Here is a 19,755-nt window from a genome sequence, read left to right on the forward strand (position 1 = left end):
ATCTAAACTGGTGTATCTTGTCCCTTTGTGTATTAATTCTGGCTATACTCGTAACACACAATAACAGATTTGATCAAAAACTAATTCTAGAAGAAAAAAAATTTGTGGTATTAAAATGGATTCACGAGCCAAAAAGAGGTTGTGAACCACTGCTTTAATGTGTTGTGTCTAAAATGAACTGAAGAATTTATATAATGCATTAGTCATGTGGTTCAAACATTAAAGACACATTGTCTTTCCTTTTATTGCTTTTAATCTCTGGCTGGTTTTATTGACAAACCTTCATTGTCGACTCTCCATTTCTTTATTCACTTAACAGCTAATAAAACCTCTTTTTACTGTGAGAGTTAAGGCCTGAAGCATCACCAGTTTTTAGCAAAGTTAAGTTTTTCTTCTTCTCTTTGAATTAGTTTCAAAGGATGAACCTATCAAGGACACAAGTTAGCAGTTGAATATATAGAAATAAAATAAGTGTCTTGAGAGTGACAGTTAAATAATTATTTTCAAAGTGTTTTTTAGTAGCAGAGATTTTATCAATATGCTACTAATGTAGGATATACAGATGAATTAATTACAGGGTCTGCAGTTTAAACATGTAAAGCAGGGGTCACCAACACGTTGATTTACTTACCAGAATTGAAACTCACAAAGATAAATACATATAAAAGATGTCATTTGTACTTGGTAGAGTTAAATACTGCTGGGAAAGTTTTCGTATTAACCATCTTTAAATGTTTATTTTACTGAAACATTGTGACAAATGTACTTTATGTTGCAGATCTGGTGTCTGGTCAGTGGTATGTTATATACATATATATAATATTATATCTATAAGATATATTCTTAAAAAAACAGAGGGATTTTCTATAGATTTTTATGAAAATTAAACAATTGTATAAATTAGGAGAAATAAAGTTGTTCATGTTGAAATTTTTATTATGTTACAGTGTCATTGTTTTTGAGGAAATTTACTGTGATCTCCTGACATGTTTCCACTGTCAACTGCCAGTCCTCTTCAGAGGTGTCTGCTGATCGCTTAGATGTGAAAAACAGTAGTCCGTATAAATTAAACCTTAACATATTATTCAAAAACAAGACAAAAATATTTTTTAAGTTAGCTAGCCTTCCTTAGCTTACCCTCTAACTAAGGTGAAACCACGAACATTTAGTATTTAAAGCAACACTGTGTAACTTTTGGCCACTAGGGGCGCTAGAGCTGTAACTTTCAATTCAATTCAATTCAATTCAACTTTATTTATATAGTGCAAAATACAAGAAACAGTCAGCCGGGCCAGCCTCCCTTGTCTTTTGATTGTGTATGCAGACAGTAGTTGACCTGTTGGTTGAAGAGAGATCATCAACTCACTATACCATAAAACTATTGTTTTTTTCTATAGTCGCTAAATGTCTCTAAATGCTTGTTCATGTGGATCTTGTTGGGTTCTTTTTCTTACTATGGACTTTATGTTTTGCTAAAGCGCACTGAGATTACTTTGTTGTAATTTGCGCTATATAAATAAAGTTGAGTTAAAGAAAAGTAAAGTTAGTTTTTTGTAAGTAGGAATCTGTCGCTTGCATGAAATGCCTGAACGCGACTGAAGTGATTAGATTACATTCAAATCAATGTAAATGACGTGACCTCAAGGTATTCCCCCTTAAGCGACATGACTTGCGTGATTTGAGCGACTAGGTCAAGCGCAATCTTGTCGCTCAAAGTTGAAAATTTTTAACTTTTTAAGCGACTTCAAGCGACAACTCTCCCGTTCTTGACTGTCTGTAGAGCCGAGACAGCAGCCCCTCCCTGCTCCCTCCCACTACAGTGCAGACGGCTGCAGCAGAGGGCTGTACTACACTTCCTCAATTTATTGGGGCAAAATTAAAGCGGTTAACTTCTTGAATAAGCCTATATTCCGAGTGACCTCATCCTTTAGTAACTCCGTAAGTGGATCATTTAAACCAGAGGTCTCATTCTCACAGCCCGGGGGCCGGACGATAATTTGTGGCCTGCAGGACAATGTCAAATTAGTGCGGCCCGTGTGCTTTATACCGTATTGTAATGACATGACTCGAGCCGTTATCAACGGTTTATCAGCCTTTAATGGAAGTCTGTAAAACATTATGTACCCCTCATTCTCCGCTTATGCCCGCCCTTCCCCAGCCTCCCAGCCAATCATCACGCAGAACACATGTAAACAAAGACAAACATTGGCAGAGAAAGCTGCACGTAACGATGCTTCAAATGCCATGGGGAACCACAACACTTGTTAAATATTGAATAAACTAGACGTGGAACATAACTCAGGAACATTGGACCCAGTCTGTTACAATATGAATGGCACTTGGCACAGCATTGTGCGTTGACGATGTCACAAAGGGAAACACACCTCCGATGGAGCCACCCACCGTCCCGCTTCCGAGGCTGGGGGCTCATAGGGGTCCTACCTGCCTCGGTTATAGTCAACGAAACATCGGTGTTGGCTGGAACATACAGCTGATTCCATGAGGTTATTATAGAAAATAAAAGCCAGTAAATAATTCTTCTGTGGCTGCGTCCAATGGTTTATATCGGCTATATTCGGCTAATGTCCCACTGTCCCAACGGATAGTAAACGCCCCACTGGCGATTGCCTTTTTTCCGCTCTCTATCTCGGTACTTTCTACCATCTACAAATGTCACAATGTTCATGTCATCACAAAATACATGAACATTGAGCCCAAAAAGAAAGACAATTGCCACCGAGTGGTTCATTATTCGTATTGTTGTTGCCGGAAGAAAAAGCGGAAATGGCGTTCTCCGTGCGGCTGGTTGGCTAAACACGTGACTTGAACTTTATTGCTTGGAAAAAAAAAAAAAAAACTTTATTAGGAGAGTGACAGCAATTAGCCGACATCATGTCATGTTCAAAGCTTCATGCATTCATGTTCAGGGCAGTTCATGTTCAGAAGAAACCATTAAAATTAAAGAATTGTTAGTAATGACATTTATGAAGATTTAATTTTTTTTACCAAAGTTGTTTGTGGAATACCTGAAATTAAAGCTCGGGTTGGCGATTTTCTCCAGATACACTTTTTAAGTTTTGGGTTGAAATTGTCATTATGTTCTGACAGAAATTAAGATCTTATGTGGTCTGAAAAAGGAGCGAAGAAAATCCCATCATCTGTAGCAGCTGTAAATCTGTAATAACTTCAACCAATGAAAAAAACAGTTTCTTTTTTTAACCAATCACGTCTCCCTGTCTTCCTGCTCGTTCTCGATCCCTCACATGCACAAGCTCACACTGAAAGTGCGTCACCGCTGACTTAAAACAGAGTTTTGGTCACGTTTTTTAACATATATAATGGTAAAGTTTATTGTTTACTTACTGCTGAATGAGACAACAACGTTTCTACACAATACAAGCGATGAGCTGACCTCTTCTGCAGCAGCTGTGAACATGCATGTGAGTGAGACGGAGCACAGAGGGGAGGGGTTAAAGGCAGAGCTGTCGGGGAGGCTACATTCAAAATCATGCTAGCTTTTGAAAATTGCCTACCCTGCCTTTAAAGAACTGTTAGTGATGATGTTTATGAAGATTTCATTTTTTTTACAAAGTTTTTTTGTGGAATACCTGATGCGGCCCAGCCTCACCCAGACTCTGCCTGTGTCTTTTTGTCCTCTGTCTCCGCTTCCACACACACACACACACACACACACACACACACACACACACACACACACACACACACTGTTCTCTGGTCATTGTGTCAGTGGAGTGGTAAAGTGATGAGTGACCAAAAAGCACCACTTAGTGAAAAATAGTAGCAAAAGCCTTAGCTCAATGAGTATATCAGAGCCTGTGGTCACGTGACTGCCGTAAAGTGAAACGTTCTTCAGGGATTCTCCAGGTCACATGACCTGGCCAACGATGGTCCGTCTTCTCCAAACTTTCATGGGCGGTATTTCAAGAGGGTAGCCCCGCTCGGAGCATTGATACTGTCAAGCGCTGTATATTGGCCTGAGGAATCATTTAAAATACCTCTTATGAGTCAAATCTTTAGGTCAAAGTCCATGGTGTACCTTTAAGAAGTGCTTTTCTAACTGGTAGCTTTTCAGACTATACAGTACCTATGAAGTAGCTGACAGTTACTGAAAGGTTGGTGACCCCTGATGTAAAGGATTTACGATAAATGCAGGAACATTTTATTAAAAAAATGATAATCCTTAATTGTACTGACTGTCTGTAATATTGTGTAATTAAAATATAAAGTATAACTGCTGGTGTATAAATGAGTAAACAGAAAAGTTCTGCCATTTAGGACTTTTTTTGAAGTTGCATGAAGCACGATTCAACCTGAATTGACTAGAATTCATATTATTTCACTAGCGTGAAGGGGTTTCTGCAATAACCACAAATGTCCCTTGATAGTTATACTCTATACCAGCATTCCCCAACCTTTTTTTTTAATCTCATACACCCTTTATCCTTTTTGTCATATCATGAGTCCCCCTGAGTTCATGTCAGGCCTTGTTTATTTGTGTCAGCAGACTCATCTTAACCCTTTAATTAACCTTGGATTTAAGCCTTTTTATTTATCTATTTCAGATGTTTTGGCCATTTTACATTTTGAGCCACACTTTCTTATCGAAGAAAAATGATCCTATAATGGCAGAAAAAAAACCGTGTACCCACTGGAATGTGTTCAAGCACTCCGAAGGGTACACTAACCACCACTCTCTGCTATATGTTTTATATATATATATATATATATATATATATATATATATATATATATATACAGGTAAAAGCCAGTGAATTAGAATATTTAGAAAAACTTGATTTATTTCAGTAATTGCATTCAAAAGGTGTAACTTGTACATTATATTTATTCATTGCACACAGACTGATGCATTCAAATGTTTATTTCATTTAATTTTGATGATTTGAAGTGGCAACAAATGAAAATCCAAAATTCCGTGTGTCACAAAATTAGAATATTACTTAAGGCTGATACAAAAAAGGGATTTTTAGAAATGTTGGCCAACTGAAAAGTATGAAAATGAAAAATATGAGCATGTACAATACTCAATACTTGGTTGGAGCTCCTTTTGCCTCAATTACTGCGTTAATGCGGCGTGGCATGGAGTCCATGAGTTTCTGGCACTGCTCGGGTGTTATGAGAGCCCAGGTTGCCCTGATAGTGGCCTTCAACTCCTCTGCGTTTTTGGGTCTGGCATTCTGCATCTTCCTTTTCACAATACCCCACAGATTTTCTATGGGGCTAAGGTCAGGGGAGTTGGCTGGCCAATTTAGAACAGAAATACCATGGTCCGTAAACCAGGCACGGGTAGATTTTGCGCTGTGTGCAGGCGCCAAGTCCTGTTGGAACTTGAAATCTCCATCTCCATAGAGCAGGTCAGCAGCAGGAAGCATGAAGTGCTCTAAAACTTGCTGGTATACGGCTGCGTTGACCCTGGATCTCAGGAAACAGAGTGGGCCGACACCAGCAGATGACATGGCACCCCAAACCATCACTGATGGTGGAAACTTTACACTAGACTTCAGGCAACGTGGATCCTGTGCCTCTCCTGTCCTCCTCCAGACTCTGGGACCTCGATTTCCAAAGGAAATGCAAAATTTGCTTTCGTCAGAAAACATGACTTTGGACCACTCAGCAGCAGTCCAGCTCTTTTTTTCCTTAGCCCAGGTGAGACGCTTTTCGCGCTGTTTCTTGGTCAACAGTGGCTTGACACGAGGTATGCGGCAGTTGAAACCCATGTCTTTCAAGCGTCTCTTGGTGGTGGATCTTGAAGCACTGACTCCAGCAGCTGTCCACTCCTTGTGAATCTCCCCCACATTCTTGAATGGGTTTTTTTTCACAATCCTGACCAGGGCGCGGTGATCCCTATTGCTTGTACACTTTTTCTGACCACAGTTGTTCCTTCCCTTTGCCTCTCCATTAATGTGTTTGGACACAGAGCTCTGAGAACAGCCAGCCTCTTCAGCAATAACCTTTTGTGTCTTTCCCTCCTTGTGCAATGTGTCGATGGTCGCCTTTTGGACAGCTGAGTATTGTACATGCTCATATTTTTCATTTTCATACTTTTCAGTTGGCCAACATTTCTAAAAATCCCTTTTTTGTATCAGCCTTAAGTAATATTCTAATTTTGTGACACACGGAATTTTGGATTTTCATTTGTTGCCACTTCAAATCATCAAAATTAAATGAAATAAACATTTGAATGCATCAGTCTGTGTGCAATGAATAAATATAATGTACAAGTTACACCTTTTGAATGCAATTACTGAAATAAATCAAGTTTTTCTAAATATTCTAATTCACTGGCTTTTACCTGTATATATATATATTAACATGTCTAAAAACAACATTTCCCAAATTATTCTATTCAACAATCATTTGTGGTAGTATACAAGAAGTATATTGATAATAAACCAGTAGTTGGGGATGCTACACAGGTTTTGCCTTCAATTGCAAAAGCAGAAAATTCAGTTTTTATACATTTTCAGAAAATGTGTTTTCTCGTGATTTAGTATAGGTGACAGAAGTCAAATAGAAGTTGTGTGGCTTTCTCCTTGGTCAAAGCCACTGAACTTTGATTTTACTCAAATCACCTAAACTAAATCATGAAAAAGTAAATTTTCTGAATTTTTTATAAAAACGGTTATCTGCTTTTTTAAATGAACTCTTCATATACTATGTTGGCTTACAGCTTGACAGTTTATTTTTAATCAAAAACCAAAGAATGCACATTAGTAACACAAAGTAATAAAACATCCGTACACATACAGTAAATCTAGAAACCTCAGGTTATTTATATATATTTTTTTAAAGCTGTGAAACTATGCACAACATGAATATACAGCTACTGAGATGTAGGGTTTGCTGCTCATTTAGTCATATGAAATATGTTTTTGAGGTTTAAAAGAATCTCTCCCTTGGAGACAAAGTCAATGTTGTGGGAAAAATAAGAAGAACAGCATTCAAAGTCAAGAAAAGTTTGACAAATAAATTAAGGAAAAAACTTTTTGCTTTTTGAGAAAAGCTGCATCTGTTTATAATTAACTGGTTCTAAAAATGTTGACTCAAGCAAAAAATAACTGTTCTCTCCCTTGGAGAGAAAGTCAATGTTGTGTAAAAAAATTGAAGAACAGAAAACAGTCAAGAAAAGTTGTTCAAGTAGAGGAAGAAAATAAATTAAAAAAAAAAAATACTGTAGCTGTTGAGAAAAGTTTGATTTATTTTTCATTTTTTCGTACAAAAAATCTTGACTCAAGCAAGACAACAGGAAAAACAAAAATAACAGCAGACAAAGTCAAAAAAAGTTGGTCAAGTAGAGGAAGAAAAACCTCTCAAGAAAAATTCAATTTATTTTTTAGTCTCCTCGTTCTAAATACGTTGAGCAACAAAATGGCTGTCTCTCCCTTGGAGTCAATCATTGTTGTGGGAAAAACAAGAGGAACAGCAGACAATGTCTAGAATGATGGACAGGTAGAATTAGAAACACAAAAGAGAAAACCACAAAAGGAAAGATCCTTTCTGTCCCTCAGATTGTGTAAAGAGCTTTAAATTGATGATTTGTTGTACTTTATAATTTCACCATGGGATTGAAAAATAACATTCAGATACCAAACAGAACAAGTCAGCTAATAGTTAACTGGGGCAAAGGCCAAAACATAAATAATCCAACAACCCTCTAAACATCAAACCTGGTAAAGTTGGATAGAATATCTTATTTCTGTAAAAAATCAGGACACTTGACTTAAGCTTAATTGTTGTCATGATATTGTCTACATCATGGATCTATACTGAGGCAGCTGCTTTGACATGATACACAAGTTAGTGTTCAGCTAGACATCAGTGGTGTGGGAGGAAAATGAACCCAGTTAGCGATAATGTTAGAGAGGGCAGAATCATCAAAGTCAGATGTCATCTTAAAACATTTTCTTCACCCACTTCATGCAGTACTGGTCAGCATCATATCCAACCTCTACCATTTAACACAGAGCCCAGCACCAGTCTGTCACAGTCAGCTGCTCTGTCAAAGACTTCATGATGCTGTTATTTATTTTAGCAAATCTTTTACACAGTTCATTACTTCATATTGACCATTTAACCTTCACATTTAGTTTAATGGATACACACACATTGATCTTTATTTCACTTTGTTTCTTGATTCTGACATGCATTATGGGCACAGAAGGCAAGCGCACAGCATATTTTCCCCATACCAGTGGTTTGTAGCCCGCAACCCCCAAAATAAAGGATCCAGAGACCGGGCCCCCTGTACCTTAAGGTGGTTTAACACAGACATGAACATTGAGGAGCAGTCATGTGGAGACAGGACCATCTATAAGGGGGAATAAAGGGGAGAGGGTTTTGGGGCCCATCCATTATGTCAGCAAAATGATGGTTCATTCATTGTTATATAAATCTGTGATAACCACATTCATTTATTTATTTATCTGAATAATGTCCAGTGTTATCTAGAATACATTTTTTTCACTATTTGCACCCTAGTAGATAGTCATCCGCAAGATATAAATCCTTGTTTTAATCAAAAATAAAAGGGTTAAAAGTGACCAAAAATGGTGGAAAAGGCAGTGAAATAGGATTTTATAAACCACAGAAATTGATTAAAAGCTGCAAATTATGGATAAAAATGGACAGAAATAGTGGGAAAACGCATTCAAAGTGTCAATATTGGCTTAAAAGAGGGAAAAAGTAGTTTACAATTAGTTTAAACTGGCAAATAATGAGCATGACAAATTGTGAATGTGGTTAAATTGTCAAAAATAAGCATGGGTTAGGGAAAGGTGGTGGAAAAGGTTTATAAGTGCCTAAAATGTCTTCAAAGTATGCAGAAAAGGCACTAAAATTTGATGCAGAAGTGGCAGAAATGGGAATATGGCATGCAGTATGGTGAAAAAAGGGTAAAAGTGACAATAATGGGTCAACAAATGTGACATTAAGTGATGAAAGTGTCTTAAAAATGGAAGAAAAAGTTTGATGGAGAAGTGGATTAGCAGATATAAAGTGTTACATGTTGAAACTTGAAGTGAAAACCTGAAAATGTAGTATTTAATACATGCTTTTTAAACTGGGATACCCCTTCGGCCTATTCTCTAGCTTTGAAGTAGTTCACAGTTTCAGAAAGGTTGGTGACCCCTGATTTAGACATTGGCCCTCCACAGTACAGTTAGGACAGGGTTTCACCTTTCAACATATACATCTACTGTATCTGCAATCTTAAGGAATACGTTTTTTTTTTTTTTTTTTTTTTATGTATCATAATGTATTCTAAAGTGATTTCAGTGGAGTTTTTGGAGGCAGCAATCAGACTTAATGTGGAGTGTTGTCAGCGTGGAGTGAATGGCCCTCAGTAAAGGTGCTGATCAGCCCTTCAGCCCAGTGTCTGAGTACCATAGGTCGTTGCTGCTTAAACTCATCCTTTCTACTTCTGCAGCACTCTGTATTCCCTTCCCTACATTTGCATGAATTGAAATCCATGAATGCAGCTCTTAAGTCGTCGAACACAAGAACTCCCGCAGTGCAGAGGAGAAAGGAAACAAGTACGATAATTATTATTAAAATTCATAATTATGATCCCTCAGGAGGGGTGAGGGAAACATTATTTGGCAAAATGATGTAAAAAGATAGAGCAGTGTTATACCTGAGATCAGGGGTATTTATTTAAATAGATAATAAATAAGACAAAAAACCTTTAAAAATCACTCAAGTTTCAGCTTATGCTCTTTTTGTTCAGTGGTTCATCTCAGTCTTTGTTCAATTCTGTGAAACTGACACTGAATTTTCAGAAAATATGCTGAAATTCTGCACGACAGATATTACTGTGTTGTGTGATTTTCAATTTTTATCATTTTTGTAGAATGTCTTCATCGTGATGATAATGTATCCTGGACCATGATTATGTGTATCACGTTGTATTATGTAGTTCTCTGCAGGTCCCACTCTTACCCCTTCTGCTCCATCGGACCCGCCCACGGGGGCAGCTCCAGCTTCAAAAGTTTCTTTTCAAAAGTTACTCCAATGTGCATAAAATTCCATATTTTGATAAATCTGAATCATGTCGTCAGATAAATACTGCCATTACAGACATTCTGGAGAAATCTGTTCAATGAGCGCATAGCACTCGTGTGTAAAACGGCAGGTCCCTCCATGATCCAGCTCTGATTGGCAGGGCTAAAGCCCGGTCCCATAGTGTTTGTGGCAACGTGGCCTTCTGCCTGGACTTTTTTGTCCAAAAACATGTGTATCTTTGTCCTAATATTTATTATCATCACTAAACCTATTGCAATTGATGTCCATGTATGTGTAATTATTTCTGCTTTTATAGCTTTCCCTACTGAGAAATGGCTTTATATTTGATGTAAATTTCTAGGTTTTTTTTGGATAGACTACATATTTTTGTATTTAAAACATGATTTATTGTCACTCAGTATCATATATTTCCAAAATGTCACATCATCTGTAACCAATAAGGGTCCTACTTCAATCTGAACAAAAATTAGCCATGTAGGTCATGTAGAAGCTTAGAAAAATGTTATTAGTTATGAGTTTCATTGTAATTGGGAAAAAATGTGATTTTTGGAGAAAAGTGGCTGGGGCTTAAGAGGTTATGGGCGTACTGATCTTTTTCACTTCCATTACGATACCGATATTGCAACCTTGAGTGGTGCCCGATAACGAAAATGTTCCGAAACCATATCGGCACGAATCTTACATACTTTCATCAGCTCTGTAATGGAAACCAGTGAGCATGTGACCAATCACATTTCTCAGAATCACATTTCTTGTCATTGCTTTGCTTCTTGAGCGTGTTTAAGGAAACATAGACGTTGGCATTTCACCCTTTGGCCGATTTGCTTTAGTGTTTCTTATCTGCTTTACGCTGACTTATAGACCGGCGTCCCGACCCAGTCACCCACATCGCCTCAGGCCAAAGGGAGCGTCTGACAATGTGCTAGTTAATTTGATTCAGAGATTGAGTGGATGAGCCATCAGAAGCCGCTCGCCTCTGTCAGCGCTGAATTCTTTCACTCCCACTGTTGGCCGTTGCATTTTCTTGCATTTGTAGGCAGGATGAGTTTCATCAGGAAAGCATCCATAACAGGAAAGAGCTTTCCGATGTAACTCCAAGGGGACCATCGATCTCCTCTTTGCCCTCTGCTATTTTTGCTGTGCCTCCATTGGGTCCCGTCGCTATCGATCACCACTCGTATGAGAGCTTTTGTGTGTTTACATGAGGTTTGTTTTGTTCTTTTCTTTTATAGCAGCCTGTCTCTTTATATTTGTACTGTTCATTAATTTGTCATCAATAAGGCAAGGCAGGGCAAATGTATTTGTTTAGTGCACTTTCATACACAAGGCAATTCAATGTACTTTACATGATTACAAAGTGCAACAGAAAACATTCGACAGCTTAAAAATCAATGAGAACATTAAAATCAGCAGTAAAAAACATTTAAAATCATCAGTGAAAACAATATGATTGAAAATCTCCCTCTCTGTCATACGCAGGAGAGAAAAAGTCTTTAACTTTTTTTTAGTTTTTTTACCGTTTTTGAAACAAATTTTTTTTTAAAGCATAATCTGTTGTAATTCAAATTTATTCCATAGAAATATACAAAATTAATAAAAACAAAAACAATAAAGACAAAAGGAAAGAGAAAACTGACTCCATTTATTTAAAGACACAAATCAGTAAATAAGTTATAAGGCATCAGGTTATAAGATTCATTTGTGTCTTAATACATTATACAAATACACTCAAAAAAAAAAAATATATATATATATATGTATATATATATATACATAGGGAAAATATATTCATGTGAAATGTAGGAAGCATTTGACAGAATTTGCCGTATTTGTTTAATTAAAATAAGCCTGAAAGAGCATCAAACTAATGGAGAATAAAATCTGACCCTGTAATGGAGCCTCTCACTGGCCTTGAAATAACAATGTTGCACATTGACACCATTAAGAAGACAATAAGAACAGAGGATACAGTTAGGGTTTTTTATTCTAATTCCTTGATTTTATTCCACGATTTTTGACATTTGTGGACAAATAGAAAATGGTTATAAATTAGCATTAACATCTGTCAGAGCCACATGTTCTCTGAATACATTCTGAAAGGACCAACACCTCTGAATGAGATTAAAGATTAGAAGTAATAATTAAATGTATCACACCAATCCTAATATTAAAGTTTAGTTTCAGTATAACATATGCACTACATTTCAATCAAAATGCATTATTCTTAAACAAGAAGAGAAAAGGCAACCAGTCAGCAGTAACGTTCTTCTTCACACCTTGAATAATTTAATCCTTTTTTTTTTCTTGCTTTGTTATTGTCTCTGTCTCGAGTTCAGATTAATGAAGAAAGCAGTTGGGAATTTGGTTTGCATAGAAATGGCTTTGTCTATAAAAAATAAAGCAATGTCCTACATCAGCATTTACCGAGATTAAGCCGATCTCCACTGCACAACGGGAATAGATTCACACTATTATTCTCACTGTTTTTGTTCTCCTTGGTGATGGAATGTATTTTGTCTGCACATGGTTCATTTTCTGGTGAAGTGAATATTAGAACTGATTGTTATTGTTAGGGGTGGGACAAAAAAAAATGGTTATCAATATGTGATAATGGTCCTCTGTCCACTAAAACGTTTAATGCATAATTATGGTCCCTAAGGATATGATTTGGCAAAAAGAAATAAAAAAGAAATCAGTGTTACAGCTGATTGAGGGGTGGTAATATAAGGGTAGGTGAGTTAGGGAGGATAGGACAGTGTATTTATTTAAATACATATTAAATAAAAATCTTACTAGTTTGTCTGACTTTTAAAAGTCACTTAAGTTTGAATTTATGCTCTTTTTGTTCATTGTTTCATCTGAGTCTTTGTTAAATTCTTTGAAACTGACAAATACGATGGAATTCTGCTCAGACTCATATATCAATGTATTGTGTGATTTTCTTTCAATGCATTGATGTCGTGATGATAAACTATCACAAACCATGTATAGTGTATTAATAGTGTGTACCGTACTTATTGGTGATGTCCTGATACAACTTTTTTACTTCCGATACGATAACAATTTTGTAACCTTGAGTGTTGCCCGATACCAAAATTGTTCCGAAACAATATTGGCACTAATCAAACTAACTTTTTTTTTTTTTTTTTAACATATTTTGTGGTGTGGAATATTAGAAAAAACTTGATGAAGTGATATTAATCAAAGCACAATAGTCAGCAACAGTAGGTATGAGAAAAACTGACTCATGTATTATTAACCAATGGGTTACATACATTTTAATCAAATATGAAAATAAAATAGATTAAAAATATTGTTATACTATTATTATTACTATTAAATGTAACCTCAATAAATCCAATAAAAAAAATTATATATATATATGTGTGTGTAATGTATAAGTGCAAAATAACTAGTTTAACTTAAACATAACCACATTCTACAAATAGAGTAGATAAAAAAAAAAATTAAATAGATACTGAATAATCAATAAACTCAATAATAACAAATTATGTAACATGGTGCTTATATCAGAGATTTTAGATGGTGGCCGATATAATTTCATGTGCTTGTTTTTAGCTGATTCTGAAACAATAACAATATTGGATCATGACACCATAACTAGTTATTATTATTATTATTATTTGTATTATTTATAGTGTTACTTTACTTACTCATTACTCCAAATTAGATTATGTATAGCTAATTAATGATACCCAAATGTAAAAGGTTAATTATGTATAAATAAAACATAAAACATGTCATTATTCTGCAAGTCAATGGCTTGTAAACCAAAATAAATCCTACTAAACATGTGAAGTATGCATGTTTTATTGGTTTACCTTGGTTTCCTCCCCTGTCTCAATGGTGTGCATGCAAGGTTTATTTATGACACTACAGTGTGTGTGTGTGCGTGCATGCGTGTAGGTGTAAATATGAGAGAGGGGGATTGTGATTGACCTTCGTTTTGTGTGTTTTTCTACTAAGCTCTCACTGTGTAGGCTGTGATCCACTCAAGTGATCAGTGTGTGTGTGTGTGTGTGTGTGTGTGTGTGTGTGTGTGTGTGTGTGTGTGTGTGTGTGTGTGTGTGTGTGTGTGTGTGTGTGTGTGTGTGTGTGTGTGTGTGTGTGTGTGTGTGTGTGTGTGTGTGTGTGGATCCAAAAGACAAGAATAGAAGCATATGCAATCCTACAAATGAACAATGGAACCCAACATGTAGGCTGACGGTAGAGTTTCTAGCCTGAGGAGCGTTTAAAAATAGTTGCTCGACGAGGAGGAAATACACGGTTGTTTGGCGCACATATTGAAATGCACTCGGAATAAAAAGCCATAACTTGTTCTTCAGATGTGCTGCACACACACACACACACACACACACACACACACACACACACACACACACACACACACACACAGTGCTCATTAAAGCCCTGCTGCTGTTTGTCCAGCTCTAACGTACCAGGGCAAGGACAATAGCTCCTCTATTGTGGGAATAAATCACAGTGGCTACATATGAACAGTTGTTTCTCACTTTGATTATCACACTTGGCAAGTGGCTCGAGTCTAGATTACAATGAAAGAGTCGGTAAAAAGAAAATACTTCTGAGTGGAAACGCTTTTAAAAGGCAGCACTAGCGATTAAATCTGCTGGAGACCAGAATTATTTATCAGATAAAAACAAAAGGCTGTGTTTGAAATCACATACTAACGTAAAATGAGTATGTAGTTACATTAGATAGTATGGAAAGCAGGGTTGAGGGGCCAATTACATTTTTCAGTTACAATTACATCTTCAATTATCCATGTTCATTTTTTTCCAATTACAATGAAATCACATTTATTTTTTACAATTACAATTAAGCTCTCAATTACTGAGCCTGAAATAAATAACCTAAAAGTTAACCTTCCTCTTGTGTTAGCTTTCTGTTAGCATCTCTTATGCTAACAGGTCTTAAATCAGCTGGGAAATACACTAAAAACAAATATCTATAATCTTATTTATTCCCTATCTATTGGTTACAATGTTAGGCTTCCTAATAAATGAAAATATAGGTTTGAATATTTTTGGTGTGGGTGTCTGAGCCTTTTTTGTGTCTATTAAAAACATTTAAATGGTAAAATGTGGTAAAGCTTGTTATGAAACATATTTGAATAATTATTTACTATATCTGTGTAGAACGGTAACATGGTGCACCAGTTTTGCGGTAAATTACAATTGAGAATTCTTTTTTAAATTTTCATAGCAATTACAATGTCAGTTATTGGAGCCATTATAAGTACACCATAATTGTAATTAATTATCAATCACTCAATTGCAATTATAATTGACCCGCAACCCTGATTAAAAGATTGAGTCTGAGAAATTTATGGGGACATTTTTTTCAAGTATATGCACTGTGGGTACACTAGTCATACTCAACAAACATCCTCTTTTCAAAATAAAAGCATCTATTCTTGTCTTCCATTCATTTTTTAATGCTTTTGTAAATAGGGCTCTTGTTTTGAAGTCAATTGGAAGCTTTGTCAATAGCACAATGGAGGGTCTCCAAAAATCTCCGAAATGTCAGAATGAAATGTGTTTCCGTGAGATTTATGGATCAGATGAGCACATGTTGATATTCTACTTGCTCACTTTCTCACTTAAAATGTGTGACAACTTTTCAACCTTTTACGTCTTTATCTGAAAAAAATAAATAAAAATCCCATCTCCTACAGCTTTTCTAAGTTAGAACACTATTAAATATGCTTTTTTAATGCTAATGTTTTGAATACGGGGTGAACGATAAATGCTTGATAACATTTTAATCTTCAGCAGCTTTAAAGGTGCAGTCCGTAACTTTCAGATCCCTCCCTCTCTGTTGCTCTCTTGCCCTGCATCCAAAGTCCCTCCCTTAGAGGAGCTAACAAGCTAACGTTAGCCCGATAGCAACATCACAGTAATATAACATGCACTGTTAAAATCATATCACTGCAGCGCTTCTCTCGCTCATGCACACACCATTCTATCAGCAGCAGCAGAGTAACAAAACACATGCACTACAGAGTTCTAGTGTAACAATTACATAATGTAAATCAAGCAGCAGTAATTACCTTCCAAGGAGAAAAGTCACCAATTCTGTCTTTTACTCCTCAAAACCATACACTGTAAAAAAGACAGCGCTCCAGGCGCTGCCTTGCTATGAGCGTTGTTGTGTTTTGGCCATGGCAGAAAGAGGCGGGGACTGTGAGCAACAGCTGTCAGACAGTCCATCAAACACAATCCTGGCTCTGATTGGTTATTTTTGCTCGGTTGCGGTGCCACAAACTACAAGTTTCATGTAAGGCTGTCCTTACATAGTGACAGCTTTAGCAAATATGACAAAAAGTCATTTTTAGAAGAGTTACGGGCTGCATCTTTAAGTTAACACGAGTTAGTGACAAAAAATGTCTACATTCAACTTCGACTCATTCTTTTTCTGAAATATACACTACCGATTTTTCTGCTTTATACTTGGATCAAAGTAGAATTTATATTGTATTTAATAGATTTCCTCTAAAACACAATTTGTTGTGATCAAATGTTGTAGTGATTTTTGTGGCAAGCTTATGAGCACTCAAGCACATTTAGTTAAACTATCAATATTCCTACTGGGACGGTGATCCAGAAAACCCATAGAAACCAAGGACGTGCAAATTCCTGCAAACTCACACAGAAAGGACGACAATATTAAAACATTGTGTTGCTTCCTGAGATAGAAATGACAGATTAAACTTAATCAAACGAAGACACAAACCAGTGTTTTTGCTGATTATTTGATTTGTTTGCTTGTGCACTGATGGCAGGGAAACAGTTTGATACAAATGTTAGGTTTATGTCAGTCAGGTTTTTATTCTTACATCCTGTAGGTAAACATCTGATTGGCTGTATGACTTAAGCATGAAAGATAGTCCTAAAAGCTTGGAAAAAAGTGACAAAATCATAGAATATATTTGGCTTTAACATGAAATTATTATTAAAAAATATAACTGTGTTTATCCATGAGTTGTAATTATGAGTGCATTGATATTGGTACTTGTATTGGATAGTGGGTATTCAACACTACGCTGATATACTGGTTCTCTGTAAAGTTACCGATACCGAAACCAATACCCATTGCTTTGAATGGAGGCCTCTCAATTTTGGTTGTTTTTTTGGATTGCCTTTTTTTAGTTCAAATGTCAGTTTTATATTAAATTGTATATATATATATATATATATATATATATATATATTTATTTTATTTTTTTTCATTTTTCACTCTAATATCTATATAAATATGTGTTGTAACAAGCAGAGAGGAAAATAAAATTCATTTCATTTTGCCTAAAATAAAAAAATAAAGTGTGGTTGAAGTATCAGTAACTGTATCGTATCGGTTTGGAAAAAATAGTATTTTTGCATCCCTATTCGTCATCCTTTACATCATTATGTATATTGGACAACAGTTTTCCATTTCCCATTGTCATTTTTTAAATTATATTATTTGTTCAAATATCTTTTATTGTATTGTTTCCAAATGCTAATGTTGCTCTAACGCCACGGATCGTTGTTAAGGACAAATAAATGCCTTTCTGTCTGTACATTGTTAGCATAATGAGACACAGCTGAATGCATCGCTGCGTGTCAGGATGATGTTTGGGTAAAAAGAGGCCGCCAGGCAAACGGGGAGGAGGCTCCATGTTCTTTTATTGTATTCAATGTAGTGGTGGAGTGTGTGTACATAGAGATATAAAACAGGAGATAACGACATCATAGAAAACACACACTGTGACCAAACACCTTATATACGGTAATGCAGGTAGGGTCATACAGAGTGAAGGAAGGCGGGGCTTGATGAATCACTTAAAGCCGTATACACAGGCTGTAGCATGTTGGAAAACCATGATAAAACACTTGAAAAGAGGTCACACCTGCTTTATATGAGCGCCTCCTTTTATTTAAATGGTAAATGGACTTGATTTATATAGCGCCTTATAACCACACTGCAAGTCGCAAAGCGCTTTACATAACAGCTCATTCACCCAATCACTCTCACATTCACACACCAATGGGACAGGACTGCCATGCAAGGCGCTAGTCGACCACTGGGAGCAATTTAGGGTTCAGTGTCTTGCCCAAGGACACTTCGACACATAGTCAGGTAGTGGGATCGAACCCCCAACCTCTCAAACAGAAGACGACCCTCTACCACCTGAGCCACGGTCGCCCACATGATTATTTATTTTATCCAGCATGACATAATATTGATTAATAGGGTTGGGCACCAAGAACCGTTTTCAAATAGGTACCAGTTCCTAACATCCGGTTCCGGAACCGTTACGAAGATGTTTGAATTTCGATAATTTTTTTTGTTTGCTAAATGCCCGCATTAGTTTGTTTCCGGGGTTTTTTAATACTCCGCCCGGCTTGCTCTGTTTGTTTATGTAGGGTTTTTTAATACTCCGCCCTACTTGCTCTGTTTGTTTATGTAGGGTTTGTATTACTCCACCCTACTTGCTCTGTTTGTTTATGTAGGGTTTGTATTACTCCGCCCTACTTGAATATCAATTCTTTATATTTTCTTTTTGCTTTAATCATAAATTTGAACTATTTCTTTCTTTCCAAAGTAACACAGTGTCTCTTGTATTTCACAGGCTTCCAGAAGTGCGGATATCAGACAACGGACCTTATGAATGTCACGTGGGCATTTATGATCGGGCAACGAGAGAGAAAGTTGTCCTGGCCTCAGGGAATGTTTTTCTTACTGTTATGTGTGAGTACGACAACTTTTGTTTATTTTTTTCATCTGCATTTTGAATTGTGCAAAACTTTCTTAATGGGTTCTCGCACACAGCAGTGTGTTTGAGACGGGGATGTGAAAACAAAAAGGTGTGTGTGCGTGTGTGTGTGTGTGTGTGTGTGTGTGCGTGTGTGTGTGTGTGCGTGTGTGTGTGCGTGTGCGTGTGCGTGTGCGTGTGCGTGTGCGTGTGCGTTAGAGATTCTCCTCTCCTGACTAGAATGCAGCAGGAGAGAAGAATCTCTTGATCATTGCAGGTGTGTGTGGTGTTGGTGGGAGAACATGGGAATGCTGCAATTATTGGTGCCCAGTTAAAAAAACTTCAGTTTGGACTTTTCCTAAGTTAAAACTGAACATTTCCATTTCTAAAGTGAATAAATATTTGAAATTACTGCTGTTTTTCGATGCCTTGTGTGAAAAAATAATGACGTTTCAGTAGATGAAGATGATAAAAATCAATGGCTTAAGTGTATTATTTATTTATTTTGCTTTTTTGACTCATGATCAGTTTTCTTGTTTGGATAATGGAGCTCACAAATTGATTGACAGATTGATTTTGAATTATTTAACGTCTTCTTTGCAACATGTGTTTCATACCCTCAATAGCGGTTGTTTTCAGCGCGTTACTCGGTTTGACCTGGGATGTTTAGGGTTGTAATAAAATAGCTATGAACTAAGAAATAGGGCTCACGATACAAAATGCTCACAATACAATATTAAAAAAAATGATAAAAATTCCCAATGATGAGTTACAAATCTGTTGATGAAAAAAAAAAACAATTTGTAAAAGTTGGAGACAGTGTGTGAGAGTGTTTAGCTCCAAAATGTTATTTCTCATTTAAGCAGTAACATTAGTTTTAAAAGCTACATTTTAGACCTGCCAAAATAAATCCAAAATCA

General features: G+C 36.5%; 1 protein-coding gene across 2 annotated transcripts in view; it reads left to right on the forward strand.

Annotated features, from left to right (window-relative positions):
• igsf21a (immunoglobin superfamily, member 21a) overlaps positions 1 to 19,755 on the forward strand; it is a 291,837-nt gene that overhangs the window by 160,481 nt on the left and 111,601 nt on the right. For both annotated transcript variants that reach the window (XM_028447575.1, XM_028447576.1), the window contains exon 4: positions 18,713 to 18,831. In XM_028447575.1, the coding sequence (XP_028303376.1) occupies positions 18,713 to 18,831 (119 nt within the window). The remainder of the gene's footprint in view (positions 1 to 18,712; positions 18,832 to 19,755) is intronic.

The sequence above is a fragment of the Gouania willdenowi genome, chromosome 5 (assembly GCF_900634775.1).
Source record: "Gouania willdenowi chromosome 5, fGouWil2.1, whole genome shotgun sequence".
NCBI classification, from domain to species: Eukaryota; Metazoa; Chordata; class Actinopteri; order Blenniiformes; family Gobiesocidae; genus Gouania; species Gouania willdenowi.